General features: G+C 48.5%; 1 protein-coding gene across 1 annotated transcript in view; it reads right to left on the reverse strand.

Moving 5' to 3' along the window:
* Positions 1-21912, reverse strand: part of ASB18 (ankyrin repeat and SOCS box containing 18) — a 42675-nt gene extending 20763 nt beyond the window's left edge. Inside the window, exons 1-2 of the mRNA XM_042953465.1 lie at positions 21672-21912; positions 17963-18230 (exon numbers count right to left, since the gene is read on the reverse strand). Coding sequence (XP_042809399.1) covers positions 17963-18230; positions 21672-21912 — 509 coding nt within the window. The remainder of the gene's footprint in view (positions 1-17962; positions 18231-21671) is intronic.
* Between the last annotated feature and the right edge of the window lie 329 nt (positions 21913-22241).

Consider the following 22241-nt stretch of genomic DNA (forward strand, 5'->3'; position numbering starts at 1 on the left):
AGACTTGAGTCCTAGGCCCCTCATCTCTCAGCCCTGCCTGGCTTCCTTCCTTCCTGGGTGGGGCTGTGGCCACTCCCTTGGCATCCTGGCTCCCTGGAACCGAGGGGACCCAAGGGGCCGTGTCTTCCACGTTGAGCCCCACGGTCATCCACCTGCTGTCCCCCATGTGGCTGCTGGGTGCCACTGGAGGAGACCCGGTTCTCAGATACAGGCCCCCAGGCCCCCTGGTCCTCGGGGAGCTTGTGTTCACCAACAATTCCGTGTTGGAGACGCTGTTTCTCCTCTCCTCCCCGTCAGCCATCCAGTCCTGCTTCACTCAGAGCTCGGGCTCTCTCAGGAGCGGCCACCCGTCCTACCTTCTGCCCGTGAGTGACACACATTTGCCAGAACCCGTTTCTGCAACGATCTTTCTGTCCTTCCTCCGTGTGTCTGGCGAAGGGAGTCCCTCTCGACCGTCTGCCCCCAGGTGTGGTCCTCTTCTGCCTCCGTGGGGGTCTCGCTCTGTAAGTGATGTGTTCTTTGCCTTTCCCTTGTCACCCAGCTGCCCCACACTTCCACCGGTCGCTCAGCCCCGTGGACTCCACCTCTTTATCTTCCCCGGAACTGCTTCCTCCCTCCATTCCCCATCTCACTGCCCTTTGTTGAGGACCATATCATTTCTCGCCTAGGCCTTTGCCACAGACTCTAAATTTGCCCCCTGCTCCGTTCTACCCAGAAAGAGCCTTTCAGGTGCGAGCCAGTGGCCTGACCCAGCTCCCGTGGACCTCACCAGCTTTAGTCCCTGGTGCTCCATCCTGTGCCGGCCAGGTGTGGTTCTTAGGACACATCTGCTGTGACAGGACCCTCATGCCTTTTGCACAGGCCCCTCCTTCCTGGGAGGCTGTGCCTCACCGGATGGCGCACGCACTCCTCCCTTCCCCTCCTCTTCCTCTCCGACGCCTTCCCGGTGCTACCAGCAGAGGCTCATACCTCTGTGTTGTCATTTACCTCGGGGCAGAGCATTTATCACACCACGTTTCCAGTGTTCATCAACACGTTTGGCTCCTCTCTTGAGGCCGCCGGCTCCTTGAGTGTAGAGATGGGGGTTTTATTTGTCTCTGCTCTTTGGTGCCCGTCGCAGAGCTAGCCCACGATTGGTATTCCCTGAAAGCGCGTTGGACTAGTGCATCTCGTTAATGAACGTCTTTCAGCGTTCCTTCATGTCGCTGCTCTTTTTTCCTGCTACGTACTTAGCTGGGGGGCTGAACCGAGATCATCCGTCGAGGGTTTCCAGGCTGGAAGTGGCTGCCCTTAAATCCGTGTATATTTCTACCCCGGGACCCTAGGCATTTCTAATTCCTTCTATTTCTCTAGCCTCCGTATCAGCAGTTATCTTGAGAGGTGGCCTGTCTTGGGTGAAAAATCTTTACAAACAAGTACAATTTGATGTGAAATGTCCTTGGGGACAATAACCAGCTAAGAGAGGATGCAAATTTCACAATCAGAGTGCTTCAGATCAGCTTCCTCTTTGCCTCTCTGGGAGGCATTTTGAACACTGCAGCAGGAGGTTAGAAATCAAGGGTTCCGTCTCATTTTGCCGCTGAGCCTGTGTGCGCTCACAAACAATGGCAAAAACATTTCCTTCTACTATTTTTTTTTTTTTAAAGCCGCCCAGCCTCTCCAAAGAAGTCCACCGGGAAATACAACCCGGCCTCTCTTCCACGTCCAGAGCCTAACTGGCTGATGTCCAAGTTGCTATTTGCAACGAAGATACCTTTCAGAAGAACGAGGGCAACCAGCCCATCCTCCGGAGGGCTGCGGGTGCCCTTTTCATTTTTAATGAAGAGCTCTAATTGGCTAAATCTGGGCACTTCCTTCGAGCAGGTAGCGGGGTAAGTTGCAGACCACATGCACGAGAGAAAACAACACAAACAATTGACTGAGGCACACATCTCTGCTGGCGCTCACTGGGCAGTCATCGAAAATGAAGGTGTGGGAGCCTGTTTAATGACACGGAAAGCTATTTGCAGTGGTTATGGGAAAAGATTAGGTTACAAAACAGCACTGAACGGTCTTGTTTTTTTTTTAAAAACCAGATACATACAGGCACAGAGAGAAACAAACCTAGAAATGTATAGGCCGGTGTGTGTTTACCTGTGGATGATGGGGCGAGGGACGCTTTTCTTTCCTTTTTGCCTGCCCGTATCTTCGAAATTTCCATAATGGATCAGAGTTATGGCTCGAAACAGGAACAACGGAGGTTGATGATAACAAACCCATCCCCCACCAGCCACAGCAACAGTTCACGGAGTCTCAGAAATGGCTAGCATTCCAGGGTCCCAGAACGCGCTCAGATTTTCCATTGCCCTGTCCGGGTATAAGCAGCGATCTCAGGAAGTATGTACCGAGTACCTCCGAGAGGGTGAGTCTGAAGGACAGGGCAGGGGTGGTGATAAAGTGAGAACAGTCTCGGGGGCCTCCCGGACCTGACCTTGTACGTGTCAGTGTCTCTAGTGGAGAAGAAATGGCCCAGCGAGGACAGCAGCACCTAAGCTTTGGTTCGACTGTGTGGGCAGCCCAGCTTCGGCTGAGTCCTCTCCTCTGAGGGCAGATTCTTGCTGTCCTGACAGGCGACTCACGAAGGCCTGGGGCCGGTGTAGACGGCCCCTGTCAGGAACCAAGGGTACATTCTCATCTCGGCCTGCCAGAACGACTTGTCTCTGTCTTACGGGGATTAAGGAGACACTGTATTGTCTGAACAGCGTCTGATACAAAGCAGCTTGGGCAAACACTAACACCCCCCCATCCCTCATTGCCGTCTTTGATGATGATTGTGGTGACAGGCTGTTACAGCGGCCTGAGGTTGGCAGGACACAGAAAAAGGAGCTCGAGCCACAAGGCAGGAGTTAATAAAGACGAGCCCATCGAGGGCTGTTGAATTAATGTCATTTTAACTTATTTCTAAGTGGGGAAGTAGGACTCTGAGCCCACGTCCGACACACGGCTCCCATCTACCTTCCAGCATCTTCCTGAGGCAGCGCCTGGCAATCTCCCAGGTGCAGAAGTCCACAAGAATGCTTTTCTGCTGTTTACTTGCTCTCTTCCCCGTTGACACGACCCGCCAAGCCTCGCTGCATTTTGTGAGGCCGGGCCTGCTCAACGCTGGCCGTCATCTGCCCCCCTCCTCCCCATTACTCGTCTTTTTTTATTTTATTTTATTTATTCTTGAGAAAGCGAGTGTGCGCATGAGTAAGCAGGGGAGGGTCAGAGAGAGAAGGAGAGGAGAGAGCATCCCAAGCAGGCTCCACACTGTCAGTGCGGATCCCAACTTGGGGCTCGAACTCACGAACCATGAGATCATGACCTGAGCCGAAATCAAGAGTCGGACGCTTAGCCGACCGAGCCACCCAGGCGTCTCCCCCACCCCCCCCACATTACTTGGTCTATACAAAGCTTTCAAAGGAGGTATTTCACAGCCTCTGGATCTGAGCTGAGAGGTCTCTAGTGCTTGATCTTTGAAGTTATTTTTAAAAAAGGTTATCTGTAGTTTTTGCGACAAATCTGCATGGTAGGTGGAATTTGCAGGTGGGAAACTTGAGGCTTAAAAGACCAGTGACTTGCATGAGGGCCATCCGGGCAGGAAGCGGCAAGGCGGAGATCTCAACTACTCTGGCTTCAGAGCTGTCCGTCAGGCCACCCGCCTGCCGTATCATTTGTTAAACTCTCTCTCTGAGCCAGGCACCGTGCTAGGCATTTTCCAGAAGTTACTTCTGAACTTTTCATTCAGCCATGGATCCACTCGTTCAGGAAGTGGAGAACATCTTCCAAGCAGCCCCTCAGGGCGGGGAGAAGTGTGTCTTCTCTGAGCGCTTCACAAGAATTTCTGGATAAACTTGCTGCAGGACCCAGAAGACGGGACAAGGCAGGGGAGGTCACCAGCCTCGTGGACTTGGTCCGTGGGGCAGGTAACAGCAGCCTGCTTCTCACCCGGCCACACCAGCAGCTCTGCACGCAAGCTCCCATTTTCCCCAGCTGGATTCAGTTTTTGAGGTCTGGGCAATGATCTCAAGGTTAGGGACGTGGGAGATGACGGTGACCCCACAGCCAGCACACCCCGCTTGGGATGGGAACCCCAGCTATCACTGGACAGCTTCATGATCTGGCAACCACCAAAACATGGAACCGTGTTTTCTATCGCCGGGGGTCGCTGGAGTCCTTGGACAGTCCTGGCTGCCTTTGCCCTTCTCCTTACGCGATTGCCGGCCAGTCCCTCTGACAGGCAGAAGGGGTTTCATGCGAGATGACATACGCAGGGAGTGTTATGAATCAGTCTTGTTGGATCATCGTTGCTGCTCCATTTCCTCCTCAGGGTTGCCATGCGGGCTGATGGGCTGGAGACACTTCCCCGGGGGCAGGGTGATTGGAGCCCCAGGGCGGGGTCCATGGGTGGGGGTGGGAGCGACTGTCTGGGTGCTGGGCAAGTGCCAGCCTGTGAGGGGCAGGGGACGCGGGGGAGAGACTTGGGAAGAAAATACAGCCGTGTTTTCTAATGAAGCCACTGCAAGAAGTTTCCCTCCTGTGGATAGACTCCCCAGCTGGCTCCGAATGAGGGACGGGGAAGCCACTGCCCCAAGACTTTGATGGAGGAGCTGTTCCACTTTATTTCCCTGGCCTTCTGCTGAGGCTCTCCTTTGGGGACCTGCCACCTGCCCCTTTCTGTTCTGTGTTTTCTTCTCTTTCCCTTTCTTCCGAGATGCTAAGCTGTGAGACTATCAGGCATAAATGTTTACAGTTGAAAGGGCTGATGTGAATGGACAAATCCTTAAGGGTAGGGGGGAAATTGAGAGAGAGACCAGCCGGCCATTTCAATCCTTACTGTTTCTCTCTGAGCAATGGCCACCACTTAAATTTTTTCTGAAGTGACGGATGGTTGTGGCTGGTGATGATGTTGTGGGCACATTCTCCCCGGACTGCAAACGAAACCCTGCATTTTGGCAAACTGAGAAATGATTTAAGGAACAGACTTTGTGAAGTCATCTCCACTGTGTGCCCCACTTGCCCCTGAAGTAGTATCTAACTTTCTAGAATCTTCACCAGCATCCCTTCATCAACACCTGGATGAGAGAAAAGTTTTATGTATGCAGGTATGTACGAATTTTTAAGGTGAAGTAAACTTTGCATATGGAGGATTGCACAGGTCTTAAGACTACAGTTGTATACATTTCGACAAAGGAATGCACCTGTGTAAATGACATTCCAATGAAAATGTAGAATATTTTGCTGTCTCCAGAAGTTTCCTTGTGTTGGCTGCCGCTCTTCACCCACAGGCAATCACTGTTCTGATCTCTCTCATGGGTTAGTTCTCTAGAATTTTCTCCTTTTTGGTGTCTGGCTTCTTTTGCTCAGCATAATGTCTTTGACATTCATCATATCGTTGTGTGTGTGAGTAACTCGTTAATTTTTTTTTTATTTCTGAGTCATATTTAATTGTCTGGATATACCACAATTTCCAAATTCCCTCTTCTATTGATATTGATGGACATTTGGGTATCTCTGTTTTTTGGCTATTATGGATAAGGCTGCTGTGAACATCTTTGTGTAAGTCTTCTCGTGGACATATGTTCTCGTTTCTCTTGGGTAAATACGTAGAAGTGGAAGAGCTGGCAGGTGTATATTTAACTTTAAAAGAAATTGCTGAACATATTAGTGAAGTGGTTGTATTATTATGCAAAATACAAGAGTTCTGGCTGATCCACACTCTTGGTGAGATTCAGTATTTGTCGGTGTTTTTGACTTTAGCCACTCTGATGGGTGTGAAGCAGGAAATTTTTCCTCGTGGTTTAAAAAAAATTTTTTTCAGTGTGTATTCATTTTTGAGAGGGAGAGAGAGAGAGAGGGCACGAGCAGGAGGGGCAGAGAGAGGGAGACACAGAATCCAAAGCAGGCTCCAGGCTCTGAGCTGTCAGCACAGAGCCCGACGCAGGCAGGGCTCGAACTCAGGAGCCGAGAGATCATGACCTGAGCTGAAGTTGGACGCTTAACCGCTTAACCGACTGAGCCACCCAGGCGCCCCTCCTGGTGGTTTTAATTTGCATTTCCTTGATGATTAGTGATGTTGAACGCCTTTTTGTTTGCATCTTGGCCATTTGCATATTTGCATATTTGCATCTGATCAAGGCTTTTGCCTTGGCTTCCATTTGACTTGGCTTCCATAGCCTCTTCTAATTCCTGACAGTGGGTTGTAGGTTTTCAAATGGGACTTGGCAAGTGATCCGAAAGCTGACGAATCTACCTGAGAGGCCATCAAGGGTCAGGGAAGGGGCATAGACACCTGTAATAGAACATGTCTGGAAGGTGCTGGCTGGAGATGTGCAGGGACTTCCCGACTGTACAGGGTGTGTGAAAAGAACTTAGGTGAACAAGGGAGAGGTGATCGTTCAGCATTGGTGTCTCTTCCAATACTTGGCTTTTGGCAATTTCCACTGTGTGCCACCTTACTTGCAAAACATGGGCCCTCGATGGGACTCAGTTTCCTGGTCTGTAGATTGGGGATTCTCATGCCTTGCGGGCCTGCTGGAGGACCATCGGAAGTAAGACCGTTGGAAGTGTTCAGGAATGCGTGAAGTTCTACCAGTATCAAATCACCCGATGGGGGCGGCCCCTCTATGACACCTTGCTCTTTAATATCCTTCTGATGCCTCAGACTCCTGTTGAATCAGGCCATGTGTCCTCCCCTCAATAAATCAACCACTCCTCTGGGGTGTGGAAAGAGCACACAGTTTTCCGGATTATGTATCAACACCCATGAGCCTGGCACCTTGTGTAGGTAAACCTCCCGTGGAGACATTTGGAGTTGGTGCGGGGACTTTGAACAGTTATCTCTGCTTGAACCTGGCCAGAGAGTGCCTTTCTTGCCTCGGGAAAAGTCATACTTTCTTTCTCTCTGCCTGGATTTCAGCTTGCCTCGTCTGAACTAGAAAAGCATTGTCCAATAGTTCTCTTCGGTGATTGTTAAGGAGATTAGCTGCTTCCACAGGTCTGGCGCTGGATTCTGAATGATTTTTTTTACCAAGTTAAATTAATCCAACCGGGACGAAAAAAGTAAACATGCATGCTTTTTACTGATATGCTCATGAGGGAAGGAAGTCTTCCTCACTTCCGTTTAAAGCAAGTTAACTTCAGACAGGGGGGGAAAAAAAGAATCAGGCTTCTACTCATCCTTTTCTCATTTTAATTATCTCAGATTTAAAAAAGAGGGTCAAGGAGAGGAGTCTGATAATAAATAGGGCGAGGCTGACAAGCAGGCTACTAACGTGAAGAGAGTAACTTTACTGGAACTTTTCTTTTTGGGAAAATCTCTTCAAAAGGCTCCTAGATTAAAGCTCTGATATCCTTTTTTGTGTGTTGAATTCTGAATTCTGAAGCTTGCTGGTTGGAAGGAAGCACAGATAATTTTTCTTTTTTAATCCCAGGAACTCAGAGACTCAAAGGTTTTAAAGTCCTGCACCCATGGTGAATTGCTGACTAAAAGGGGTTGGAGCAGAAGTGGGTCCCGAGGTGTGGAGACCATTGTCATCAAGAGTAAGAAAATGAAATGGCTCTGTATGTAGGTCAACGACCCCCTCTCTACTGTAAGGTAAAAAAATTAAGGATGACCTAAAATCTACTATGTATAAAAAGATTCTGGAGAAGGTAGCTCTTTCTTGTCAAAGTGATAATATGTTTATACTACCTGAAGCCAGACCTCCTCGGAGTCTAACTTTAGGGGGACTCTTTAGAGCTGAAAAGCTGTGGTCGAAACCCCAAGCCCTTTCTGACATCTATTACCTTTTTATCCTTCAAGGTAGTTGGCTATGTTATTGTAGAGGTGTTCAATGGAATCCGCAAGCATTTTCCATTATAATCATTGATATCGAAGGGATTCTAAGTCAGCTGTTGCATAGTTCTGCCTGAACTTCTGGTATATTCATCACTTATCTCAAACTTTCCCCCCAAAACCAGGATTTAAATAAGTCAAGACTGTCAAATTAAATCACCAGGGAGAAAGATTCATACGGAGAGACACATAGAGGCGGACGAGGGATGCGAAGAAGAAGAGGAGGAGGAGAAAGAGGAAGACAAAAGAAAAGAGGTTTAAAAAGCTCCATGTTAATACAAAGGCATTTGAAAAGTCCTTATTAAACAATGTCCTGGACCTTTATGATTTCTGAAAAACCACCTGAAGCCAGGAAATTAGTTTCTATCACACAGTGGATAAGCTGTAGCCCTAACGGTCTGCATATATCTCAGCTCTTTATGACATCCAGATGTGAGCTTGTTGGCTTGTCAGAAGAGCTATTGATGGAATCCACAATATTTTGTGCTCTGAGTAGGTGTTTCTTTCTCATTTCTTAGTAAAAAGCAGTATTTTTCTGATACTGTAAAGCGGGAGGCTGGAACCTAAGGTGTGAAGCAAACTTAGTTTTTAAAACTCTTTTTATTTTTAAATTATTTTAAATTTATGGAAAGAGTTGCAAAGATAGCACAGAGAATTTCCAAATGCCTTTCCCCCAGCTTTCACTAACGGTAAGCTAGAAAGTAGAGAATGCCTGCAGCTGAGGACAGAAATGGATCACAAGGTTTGAACCTACCAACATGATTGGCAAACACTGAATTTCTTGACCTCCCAAAGGGACTCTGGGCTCCCAGAGTGGGACACAGTGAAGAGGTCCCAGGCAGAGCCCAGTGACTCTCAGAGTTGAGGAGATAGATATAGGGGCCTGGGGAGGCCAAGGCAGGTAGAGTTTGCCAGGCAGAGTACTGGGCAGGGGGTGTCTTCACAGAGAAAGAACTTTGCGGAGTGTCCCCTTGCGTATTCAGTTGAGTATTGATTACTGTATGTGTGTGAGGGAACTGCTCAAGACTGGAGAAATGGCACCCCAAAAGAGAGGGAATCATACCCATGGTATGTAGAAGTTCAGGAATAGTGTCTGTTCTCAACAACCAGCGTTTAAAACCGCATATATAATGGGGCATGGTTAGATTACTAAGAAGGGTGTGGTCTCAGTAGTAGGGAAAAAATTAACTTTAGTCTTAACACTGCTCTGATCCTGCCTAACAAAGCTTAAAAGCAAGACCCAAGAGGATCAAAGTGTTTCCAAGTAACTTTACATTTCAGAGTAGAGATCAAAAATATTGATAGGTATAGAAAAATATCCAGCACCTGATAAGATAAAGAGAAAAAACAACAACAACTCAGTCAACTAAAACTGACCCAGATGATAGAATTAGTGGACAGGAACTTTAAAATCGTTATTAAGACCATTTCCGTATGTTTGAGAAGCTAGAGAAAAGGTTGAACATATTAAGTAAAGGTGTGGAAGATACGAAAAAGACCTAAGATTGGACTTCTAAAGTTGAAAACCATAATGTCTGAGATGAAAAATACATTAGATGGGAATAATGGCAGATCAGGTATTTTAGAACAAAAGATAAACCAATTGGAGAAGAAAAAAAAAATGACAGCACCAGCGAGCTGTGGAACAACTTAAAATGGTGTCATATACGTGTAATTGGAGTCCCTGAAAGAGAGGAGGGGATCATACAGAAGAAATGTGAGGAAATAACTACCAAAATTTTTCCAAATATGATGAAAATTATAAGCCCTCAGGTCCAAGAAACTCAAGGAATCTCAAGGACAAGAAACATGAACAAACTACATCAAAATACATTATTACCAAACTGCTTATAATCAGTGATAAGGAGGTAAATTTTAAGCTGGGAAAAGGACATTATTACAAAAGAACAAAAATAAAGAAGACAGAAGACTTTTCACTAAAAAATGTTAAGTTGAAAGACAGTGGAGCTATGTGTTTAAAACACTGAAAGAAAAAAAAAAAAACCCTGTCAACCCAGAATTCTCTACCTAAAAAAGCACTTTTCAAACATTCAGGTGAAATAAAGACTTTTTCAAACACACAGACACTGAAAGGATTCATCACTATAAGAAATGTTGAAGAAAGTCCTTCAAGCAGAAGGAAAATGATACTAGGTGACATTTTTGATCTCTACAGAGAGATGAAGGAAACTGGAAATAAGAACTACCTGGGTAAACATACAAACTTTTTTCTTATTATTTCAATATATTTAAAAGAGTATGGGCTATTAGAACAAGACAAAATTTATTGCAGGAATTGTAAGTAAAATATGTGATACCATTAACACAAAGGCTAGGAGGAGAGAAATGGAAGTATGCTGTTGTACTCTATATGAAATAGTATAGTTAATACTTGAGAGCAGGCGGATATAGATGTATACAGTATAAACCCCAAAGCAACCACTAAAATAACACAACAAAATTTTTATAGAATAAGTCAAAAAAGGAGACTAATGGAATCATAAAAATTCCTTAATTAATACAGAAGGTAGAAAAAAGAAGATACAGTAGACAAAGAATGGATTGAAAAAAATAGCAAGATGTTTGATTTGAACCTAGCCATATCAAAATCACATTAAGTGTAAATGATGTAAACATCCAATTAAAAGGCAGACCATCAGATTGGATTTTAAAAAAAGATCCAATTACAGGCTGCCAACAAGAAATCTACTTTATTTATTTATTTATTTATTTATTTATTTATTTATTTAAATTTTTTTTAATGTTTATTTATTTTTGAGACAGAGAGAGACAGAGCATGAACAGGGGAGGGTCAGAGAGAGAGGGAGACACAGAATCTGAAGCAGGCTCCAGGCTCCGAGCTGTCAGCACAGAGCCTGACACGGGGCTCGAACTCACGGACCATGAGATCATGACCTGAGCCGAAGTCGGATGCCTAACCGACTGAGCCACCCAGGTGCCCCAAGAAATCTACTTTAAAAATAAAGGCAAAAACTGAGGTTGACCTTCAATCATTTGTCAGCAAGAAAACCTTCAGTCCACAGTCCCTGAGGAGCTGAATTCTGCTGATGATCATATGAGTTTGGCAGCAGATTCTTTCCCAGTTGATCCTTCATATGAAACCCTGGCCCTTGTTGACATCTTGATTGCAGTCTTGTGAGTGACTCTGAAGTAGAGAACCTAGCTAAGCAATTTCCAAACTTTCACCCACAGAAACTTTGAGATAAGAAATGCGTGTTGTTTTAAGTGTCTAAGTTTATGGTGATTTTTTATGCAGCAATAGATAACTCATGCAGATGGAAAAATATGTACTATGATAACACCATTCAAGAGAAATCTATATTAACATCAACTAGATATATTAATAGGGGACTTAGTAGATTTTAGAGCAAAGAATAAAACCAGAGATAAAGATATCTTTTCATAATGATAGAGGTCAGTTCTACATAATAATGCTAAACATCTGTGTACTTAATAACAAGGCTTCAAAATAGTTGAGGCAAGAACTGATAGAACTATAGAGAGAAATAGACAAAATGATTATAGTCAGAGATTTCAACACTTCTCTTTCAATAACTTGTAAGACAAGTAGGCAGAAAACAGAAAGGTATAGAAGTCTTAAATGACAGCGCTAGGCATCTTGACTCATTTGGCATATATAGAACACTCCTCTCACACCCCTCTCAATAACTGTGGAATACAAATTCCTGTCTAGTGTGCATGGAACATTTGCTAAGACAGAATATATTTTGGATAATAAAAGAAGACTCAAATTGAAAAGGAGTAAAGAGATACAAAGTAAGTTCTCCTACCACATGGAAATAAAATTAGAAATCAATACTAGAAAGATATCTGGAAAATACCCAAGTATTTGAAAACTAAATAACACACTTCTATATAACTATGGTTCAAAGAAAAAAATCCAAAGACAAATTAGAAAGAATTTAAAATAGATTGAAAATGAAAATATAACGTTAGCATTGCAGGAGTTAGCTAAAGTAATACATAGGGGGACATGTACAACACCAAAAGCATGCCTATATTAGAAAGTAAAAAAAAAAAAAAAAAATCATCAAATCAATGACATTAGTTTCTATCTTCAGAAACTGGAAGAAGAGCAAATGAAACTCAAGGTAATCAAAGAAGGAAATATAATAAAGACCATAGTGGAAGTTAGTGAAATAGAAAACAGTAAACAAACAAACAAAAAAAACAATGAAATAAAAAACAAGACTGATCAGGGAAGAAAATAAAAGAAACAATATAATGAATTCCAATATCATGAATGAGAGTGGTGATAATACTATAGCTTTTAAAGATTAAGGGGCGCCTGGGTGGCTCAGTTGGTTAACCATCCAACTTCAGCTCAGGTCATGATCTTGCGGCCTGTGAGTTTGAGCCCCGCGTCAGGCTCTGTGCTAACAGCTCAGAGCCTGGAGCCCGTTTCAGATTCTGTGTCTCCCTCTCTCTCTGACCCTCCCCTGTCATGCTGTCTCTCCCTGTCTCAAAAATAAATAAACGTTAAAAAAAAATTTAAAAAAAAGATTAAAAGGATAATAAAGAACAACTTATGTCAATAAATTCAACAACATAGCTGAAAGAGATAAATTTCTTGAAAGATACAAGCTATCAAAGCTCACCCAAGAAGAAATATTTTCAGTAGTACAATAGCCATTAAAGAAATTGAATTAATAGTTAAAAACCTTCTCATAAAGAAAACTCCAGGTCCAGATTGCTTCATTGATGAATGCTACCAAATATATTTTTAATTTTTTTTTAGAGAGGGAGTGTGTGAGTAGGGGTGGGTGGGGGGGAGAGAGAGAGAGAGAGAGAGAGTGAGAGAGAATTCTAAGCAGGCTCCATGTTGAGCATGGAGCCCAATATGGGGCTCAATCCCATGACCTTGGGTTCATGACCCAAGGTGAAATCAAGAGTCAGATGCTCAACCGACTGAACCACCCAGGTGCCCCACTACCAAACATTTAAGAAAGAAATAATGACAATTTTATACCAGCTCTTCAAGAAAATGGTTGAGGAAGAGACACTTTCCAACTCATTTTTGAAGCCAGTGTCACTCTGATATGAAGACCAGATAAAGACATTACAAGAAAAGAAAATTACAGACCAATATCTCTCATGAACATAGATACATAGTAAAATTTTTCCAGCTAATCAGACCCAATAATTTATTAAAATGGATAATATTCATGATCAAGTGTAGTTTATCTCAAGATGGCGAGGTTGGTTTAACATTTGAAAAACAATCAATATAAATCATTATACTAACAGACTAGGAAACACACTGTATGATCATGTCTAAATATGCAGAAAAGGTATTTGAGAAAATTCGATATCCATTAATAATAAAAACTCTCAGCAAGCTAGAAATAGAGGGGAGCTCTCTCAATCTGAAAAAGTTCATCTACAAAAATCCAATGTCTAATCTCTTACTTAATGGTGAAAGACTTAGGCTTTCCTCTAAGATCAGGAATAAGAAAAGTTGTCTGCTGTTACTACTTCTCTTCATCATTGCCCTGGAGATACTAGCCAGTGCAATAAGGCAGGATAAAGAATAAAGTGCATCAGCTGAAGAAGTAAAGCTATGTTTATTCAAAGATCACACGGCTGCCTGCATAGAAATCTTATGGAACTTACAATGAGTTATGAGAACAATTAGTGAGCTTAACAGGGCTCCAAGATACAAGATCAATATGGAAAAATAAATTATTAATTTTGTATAATAGCTACACATGATCAAAAATTTACAATAAAAAATAGCATTTACCAAGCACCAAAAATAAATATTTAGGGAGAAATCTGACAAATATGTGCCAGCCCTGTACACTGAAAAGTAAGAAACACAGCAGAGAGAAATTAAAGACCTAAAGGAACGGAGAGCTTTCTTGTGTTTATTATGTCCATTCTCCCCAAATCTATAGATTGACCTATGGGTCAACTGGGGAGATTCAAGGTTGATTCTGACCCCAGTCCAGAACCCTGCAGCTTTTTTTTTTAAATAGAAATTGACAAAATGGTTTTCAAACTTACATGGAAATGCAAAGGAGCTAGAATAGCCAAAACATCTTTGACAAAGGACGACACCCAAGAACCTACACTACCTGACTTCGAGGTTTCTTATAGAGCTCTAGTATTCAATACAATGTGGTACTGATGTCAAAATTGACAAACAGCCCAATAAAATAGAAGACAAATATAGAGGAATGGCTCTACCACGGAGCTCTGGTAACCTTGTGTGTATCCACACAGGCTGTGCAAGCAAAGGTCTTGAAGCCCTGCTGATCTAAGTCTTGGCAGGAGTTGTCCTTCTTGGTGTGTGGGACGAGGCATTGGCACCATTGGCCAGTCCTCTTTTCACGGTGTACATAAGTGATAAATGGTCTGAACTTAAGAGTGGCTCTTTACCAGTTGAATCAGTCAGGCTTTGTCCTGTGTGTACACTTCAGAGAGTCCAGAAATAAACCCATGCACATGTAGTCAGTTGATTTTAGACAAAAGTGCAAAGGCAATTCAGGGCAGAAAGGAAAGACCCTTTGACAAATGGTGCCGGGACACTCGGACATGTGCATGCAAAGAAGAAAGCTTCGATCTATACCTCACACCATATGCAGAAATTAACAAAAAAATGGGTCACAGACTTAAATGCAAAATGTAAAATTATTAAATTTATAGGGGAAAATTTAGGAGGAAATGTTTGTGACTCTGGGTTAGGCAAAGATTTTTTTATTTAAAGATATTATAACCCAAGGTAATTTCTAAAGAAAAAAATTGACAAGCTGATTCCACCAAAATTAAGAATTGCTATTCTTTAAAAGGCATTTAAAAAATGTTTATTTATTGTGTGTGTGTGTGTGTGTGTGTGTGTGTGTGTGAGAGAGAGAGAGAGAGAGAGAGAGAGAGAGAGAGAGAGAATCCCAAGCAGGCTCCGTGCTCAGTGTGGAGCCTGAGGTGGGGGTTTAATTTCAGGACTGTGAGATCATGACTTGAACTGAAATTGAGAAGATGCTTAACCCACTGAGCCACCCAGTCGCCCCTAAAAGGCATTTATTTTCCTAAAAGGCATTTTTAAGAGAAGACAATACAACCCATAGGTTGGGAGATAATATTTTCAAATTATATGTCTGATGAGGGGCTTGTATTCAGAGTATATAAAGGAATCTCAGATTTTAAGAAAACAACCCCATGTAAAAAAAAAAGGGAGGGGGGACACAAGATTTGAACAGGCACTTCATTGGAGAAGACCGATGGATGTCAAATAGGTACATGAAAAGATGCTCAACATCACTTGTCGTTAGGGAATTGCAACTCAAAACTACAACAGGATATTTCTACACACCTATTACACCTATTAGAAGGTCTACAGTTACAGAGTTTCCATAAGCAACCACTACCGAGGATGTGAAACAACGAGAACATTCGTACCCTGCTGGTGGGAGTGCAACTTGGCACAACCACTTTGGAAACAGTTTGGCGGTTTCTGAAAAGGTTATCTTTCAATCGCATACAGGCCAGCCATTCCACCCCTAGGCACCCGTCCAGGAGAAATGGAAGCAGACACCCGGACAGAGGCTAGTACACAAATGTTCATAGCAGCTTTATTTGTAATAGCCCCAGACTGGAAACAATCAAGTGTCTTTCAACACACGAACGGATGAACACATTGTGGCAGTCCCATACCGGGGAATACCACTCAGCAATGGAAAGGAGTGAATTATGGATCCACGGCACAATATGCTGAATCTCCAAGTAATCGCGTTGCATGAAAGGAGCCAGACAAAATGTAAAACACTGGCAAATTCAGACTAAATTATAGGGCTAGAAAAGCAGATTAGTGGGATAATAATGGAGGAGGGGAGGGGGGATAACAGTGGGGCAGGGAAACGTCTGCCGGTGATGGGTGTGCTCACTCCCTTGATTGTGGGGATGATCTCGTGAATGCATATTGTCGTGAATGCATAGGTCCAGATTTATCAAATTGTGCACTTAAAACAGGCGCAATTTGGGGCGCCTGGGTGGCTCAGTCGGTTAAGCGCCTGACTTCAGCTCAGGTCACGATCTCGCGGTCCGTGAGTTCGAGCCCCGCGTCCGGCTCTGGGCTGACGGCCTGGAGCCTGCTTCCAATTCTGTGTCTCCCTCTCTCACTGCCCCTCCCCCGTTCATGCTCTGTCTCTCTCTGTCTCAAAAATAAATAAACGTTAAAAAAAAAATTTAAAAAAAAAAACAGGCGCAATTTACTGTATGCCAATGACACGTGAGGAGAGCTGCTTTAAGAAGTATATGTTTAGGGGGTGCCTGGGTGGTCAGGGGGTCAAGCATGGGACCCTTGATCTGGGCTCAGGTCACCATCTCACGGTTGGTGAGATCGAGTCCCCGGCAGGGCTCTGCCTCTGACTGTGCTGAACCAGCTTGGGATTCTCTCTCCCTCTCTCTCGGCCCCTCCCCCGCTCCTGCAGGTGCGCGCTCTCTCAACGTAAATAAACGTAAAAGAACATGTACGTATAGTTGGCATATTTTTTCCTTCAGGCACCCTCGGGTGGTTCTCCCGTCTTTCTCAGTCCCTGCTCTCATCTCGAGTGACACTGGTCGCTGGCGGCCCCGCCAGGGTCACCGAGAGCCCAGTGGCCCCGCCTGCTCTCCAGACGGCGGTTTTGGTTAATCCCCACTACCGTGATAGAAGGCCAAGAAATCGCAACCCCGAGGGCAGCGACCAGACCATTTTGGCTGACGGAGTGTCACGACGAGCAAACGCAAGCCGCCTGCCTCTCCCGGGACTTTGCGGGCCCCGCGGGGACAGACACCCCGCGAGGGGAGCCGCGGGGGTCGGCCGGCAGCTGCAGAACTTCCCGAACCCCGGGCCCTGGGCGGGCGCCCGAAAACGCGGGGCACAGCTCGGCTTCCTGTGGGACTCCGAGGCCCCGCCCGAGGAGCTAACCATTTATGTCACACTGTGACAATTATTCTGCATAAAATTATCATTAAAAACCCTAATTTTTCAGCCTCCAACGCCGCCAGTGGCCTTTTAGCATTCGTCAGCGCCGGCGTCTGCAGGCCTGTGATCACCCCGCTCATTACCTCGGTGCGGCGCCTCCCGCCTCGCGCTCGCAATCAAGCGCTAATTACAGCCGCCCGGGGGCCGGGGGGCCGGGGGAGCCGGGGTCTGGGGTCCGGGGCTGCGAACTGGGGGCCGGGGGGCCGGGGGAGTCGGGGTCCGGGGCTGCGAACTGGGGGCCGGGGGGCCGGGGGAGCCGGGGTCCGGGGTCCGGGGCTGCGAACTGGGGGCCGGGGGGCCGGGGGAGTCGGGGTCCGGGGCTGCGAACTGGGGGCCGGGGGGCCCGGGGAGCCGGGGTCTGGGGTCCGGGGCTGCGAACTGGGGACCGGGGGTCCGGGGGAGCCGGGGTCCGGGGCTGCGAACTGGGGTCCGGGGGTCCGGGGGAGCCCGGGTCCGGGGCTGCAAACTGGGGGCCGGGGGGCCCGGGGAGCCGGGGTCCAGGGGTGAGAACCGGGGGCCGGGGCTCTGGGCCGCAAGAAGGATCCAGTACTCTGCCGGGCGCGGTGGGGTCTGGGTCTGGGGTCCTAGGGGCTCCGGGTGTGAGTCGCGACGCAGGGGCTGGGGTAGGCGCTCAGGTCGATCCGGGGTCCCGGGCCCGGGGTCAAAGGCTTAGGGTCTGGGGCTGACGGTGGGGGCCGGGGTCTGGGGCGGGTGGTGGGGAGTGGGGACCGAGGGCGGGTCGCGGTCCGGGGTCAGGGCGGGGGACCAGGTGGAGCGGGCCGTGACGGACCGCGGGGACCCCGGAGGTGGCCGGGGCCGGGGCGCGAGTCTGGGTGCGGTGAGGGCGCGAGGTGTGTCCCGGATTCTGGGACACAGGACGAGGCTGGGTCCAGGGTCCAGGGACCCGGCCGGGGACCGTTGGGTCCTGAGGATCTGCGCAGGCCTTGGGGATCTGGGGGCGGGACCAGGGGGCGGAGGCCGCGGGGTCTGGGGCGGAGCCTGGAGGCGGGGCCAGGGGCAGAGGGCGTGGCCGGCCTCTGGAGCCTTGGCCCCGGATGGGGTCAGGGTCTGTGGCCCCCGCCCGGGCCGCGTGTCCTTACCCGAGCGAGGCGGCGGTTCGGCAGAGGTGCAGGGGCGCCAGGCCCTCGGCGCTGAGCAGGTCGGGGTCGGCGCCGTGCTGCAGCAGCAGCTGGGCGCAGGCCGTGTGGCCCCCCAGGCAGGCCTCGTGCAGGGCTCCCTGGCCACCGGGGCTGGCGTCGGGGTCCGCGCCGCGGCTGAGCAGGTGGCGCACGCAGGCCGTGTGGCCGCGGGCCGCAGCGATGCACAGAGGCGTGGTGAGCTCACGCTTGTACTCCAGGGTCCAGAGGCCTGGGGGAGAGGAGAGGTACAGTGAGTGGGGGACCGGTGGGGGGGGGGCGTGTCCCTTAAGGCCCAGCTAACGTGAAACCATCTCTTAGAAGTAGCTACCGGGTGGACACGTAGGTACATAAAGAAAGATAGACGGTGCAGAGGTATGTAAAGACGCAGACGGTTGGGACCAAGAACCCCAGTGAGTTCCAGCTAGAGGCACAGATCTAGCTAGGCGCACAGAGAGAGAAGAGAAGACAAGAGAAGAGAAGAGGAGAAGGGCCATCTCCCACCCTAGGGTGACAGGTGCAAAGACAAAGGCAGAGGGGCAGAGAGAGATCTCCAGGAAAACTGAAGTGGAGGAAGTGGGGAGGAGAGTCTCACAGGCCCAGGAGAGGGAGATGAAGACCCAGGAGGGAGAAAAGGAATAAAAAGAAGGTTAATAGGGTCTGGAGGGAGTGGACCGTATTGAGAAGCAAGAGGGGTCTTGCCAAATAGGGGGGCGACTGAGGACGAGGCGAGGAATTGAGGAATGGAGAGCCGGCCAAGTAGGTGGATGGTGGGAGAACGTAAGCCAGGAGTTCACATTTCCCAGGCTCTGAATTAGGGACAGCCTGAGGGAGGAAAGCGAGCTGTGGATTTTTCTGGAATCCAGCTCTCTCTCGTTGAACCCCAAACTTATCCCTTTATCATTAGCGGGAGAAGACAGTCGGCGAAACAAACTGACCCCCTGCACCAAGGTTGCTCAAGGAAAGGCCTTAGAAAGTTTAGTCCTCTTGGAAGCCACTGGGTTTCAGAAGCTCCCTTTGATGCGCTGTCCACATTCAGCACCATTCTGGTTTGTTTCTTTGCGCCTTTTAGGGTTGTGTGTGTGCGTGTGCGCGTGTGTGTATAGCGTTGCTCTTTCTTGACGGATGAATGGAGCAGGTGCTACACATTGTACTTCTCTGAAAACTTTGGGCTTTCAAAAGGCCCATGGAAGGTTGTTAGCGGCCAGGAGCGCTTGTGGAAATGGGGGAAGCAGTCCCTGGTGAATACACTTCAAGGGACAGGATTTCACATGGCAGGAATGCCTTCTGATAATGATGGAAGAATCGATACCATGGCTGTAATGAGCGGCAGAGGAGACCCTTTTCACAGGCCACCTCCTTCCTGGGACCCATGCTGAGCAGGTTTTGAAAGACCACTCATAATTACCTACCTGCATGTGGTGCAGGGTTCCAGCCTGCCCTGTGTCCCCGAGGCCCAGCCCGAAGGTTGTTGCACACTTAGGTGGGGGATGTGCCTGTCATCCCGGCAGTGGATGGTGGTGGCCAGCTGGGCCCTGGCACGTGGGCCCGCACGGGTTTGGTCTGCCCTTCCCAGTGAAGACCGGGCGTGATTCGGAGGGGGATAGATGCATATGGTCCCTGATGGTAACGGTGGGCTGCATTCCTGCTCCTGGTTCTGACTGGACTCGTTTTCCTGAGCTGGGAAGTCTACTTCCTGGGCCAGGGAGGGCAAGGAAGCGGGGGAGCGCCCAGACTCCATCCTCTGGGGCACACCAAGTTCCCAGCCCAACTCCACCCACCCCAGCAGCTCCCTTCACCCACCCCTGGATTCCTGAGTCTTCCCAAGGACTGAAGGAAGGAGTCTGGGCTGGGCGTTGAGCTCAGCCGGAGCTTGAGGCCAGCACCTCCGTCCGGGTCCTGGGAGATGGTGGTAGGCTTCCACTTTCTTGAAGGTCTTCAAGAAAACCCGAGTTCTGAGGCAGCTGTGTGGACCACAGAGCCTGAATCAGCTGCCTATACCGCCCGCTCCCCGGTCCTGGTTCTGCCACCGGGAGGAACGTGGACACAGGCTTCTCCCCACGTGGCACATCCCTCCAAACGTCAGGTCCTCATGCCAACGCTGTCCTTGGACTGCGGCTGGCGTTCCATCCTGGGTGCACCGAGGTACTGGGGGGCTGGCCCTGTGAACCTGCTGGTGTACTTCCGTCCCCATGACTCCCTTCAGGGGGGGCTGGGATTGGCCACCAGGAAGTTCTCATGTGGGAGAGGGTGCTGTTCGCAAGCCGTGTTTGGTCATCTCTGCTGCGTGGTCAGTTGCAAGGAGTGTCGAGTGGCTGAGCCCAGGGAGCACGGACAGCCGCAGCCCTGAGTGCCACCCACCCTCTCTTCCCGGTCCGCACGGAGGCCGTAGGCCAGCACTGGCACTCAGGGCTGCCCCATCCACGGTGACAGCTCACCGCCTTCTCGGTCACCCTGCCCTAACTTTCTGTTGTGCGGGCGTGCCACACCATAGAAACCCAGCAGAACTCAGAGGTGGAAAGATTAAGGCAGAAAAAAGGAAGACGCCTTTGGATTCAGACCATGGGTTAACATCAACACTTCTTTGAAACTGCAACGTTTGAGTGTGGTTGAGTGTGTCCAGGGCTGGGTGGTACGTAATTAAAAAAATTGGCATTAATCGAGCATTCAACAGTTCACCGAGCCCTCCCCGACCCCGTAAGTAGACTTCCTAGCTCAGGAGGATGAGTATAGCCCTTTGGCGGTGTTTTGGGTTTATTTCCCTCTCCCTGTGTGGGGTATAAACAAGACCGTGTCCGTTCTTTGGAAACTGACCTTCCACATTCTTTGCCTGCCGGAGCCCACAGGTCAGACACATGGGACACGGGACGCTGGCCGTTGGCCCACCGACCGCAGCGTCTCAAATCCTCTTAGTCTGGCAGAACTGTTGTGCCAACGCGTGAACCCTCGTGGTAAATGTGTTGCATCTGGACCCCCTGGGAAAAGGGTGCCCTAGGCGGAGTGCCAGTCGAGAAGGCCCTGGCAACAGCCTGGTGGTCAGGAAGTCTCATCATCCCGAGTGGGGTAAAGGGGTGTCTTTCTCCTTGGGGGGGGGGGTCTCTTGCCGGCCCAGCACATAGCAGTGTTCAGGCTACAAGAATGCACTCAGACATATGACTTAGGGACCTCTGATTTCTTCCCCTCCCTCCCCCGTTCTCGGGCTCCCTTGGGTTCCGGGCGGAGCACCTGCTAAGGGCTCTCCCTCTGCTGATGCTGGCTGTGCCCCAGCCACCCTGCTGTAGCTGTGGTGCTCACAGGTTCCTAGAAGGCCCTCAAGCCGAGCTACAAGCCAGGGGACAGCTCCGGGAGCACTCGGACGCGAGGCGTTCCTTCTCCGTCTCCTGCCTCCCCGGATTGCAGGTGCAGGCACTGGTAGACGAGCACCCAAACCGATGCCCTCTTTGAAAGACAAGAGACGCTTCCAGCATCAGATGGGCACTTCTTACCATCCTTTTGGCCTTTCTAATTTGATTTCTCGCATCTCAGAAACCAGATGTCACTTATAAACATCCTTTGCTCGAGTGTGTGAAATGTGGCGGCCCCGTGAGCGGTCTACACCCTGGACTTACATGTCCAGCGGAGTGTTAGTGGCTCCTGAAAAACAACTAGCCGAGCTTTAAAGGAAAAGGGGTACCTGACAGTCCGAACGTGGCTGGGGATTTCACCTGCCACTCCATCTCATCCTTCTTGATCTCGAACACCACATTGGCATCCTGGAAGAACTCGTTCATGAGCAGCTCAAGACGGCTCAGGTCTCCCGTGACCAAGGCAGCATGGTACTCGAGCACTGGGGACCCGGCTCTAGCTTGAAGCTCTTCCTCCATCTTCTGAAAGATGTGAAGCTCTCCCCTAACCGGCTCTGGCCATCTCTCCATTGCCAGGCTGCTGATTTCAGAAGAGTTCTTCAGGAAGGGGAAAGATGGTCCTATGGAGTGTGAGCTATTTCTATTGTCATTACTCAATTGTTATCCAGTTGGGGCTCGGTGGCGGTGTATTTATAACTCCTGCGGGCTCCGCTGTGATCACGGTTACTTGATATGATCAGCATCGTGTGACCACCGGGATGCCAGTGTGCTCAGCCAGCGCCTTGTGGTTATATAGATTCGACTCCCGGAGAGCGACACATCCATTTATCTCCAAGACAGCTCTGCACCCAAGGGCGGACACCCTCAAGTGGGCGGGGCTTCTCTCTCCTGCTCTATAG

Source organism: Panthera leo, chromosome C1 (genome assembly GCF_018350215.1).
Source record: "Panthera leo isolate Ple1 chromosome C1, P.leo_Ple1_pat1.1, whole genome shotgun sequence".
Classification (NCBI taxonomy): domain Eukaryota; kingdom Metazoa; phylum Chordata; class Mammalia; order Carnivora; family Felidae; genus Panthera; species Panthera leo.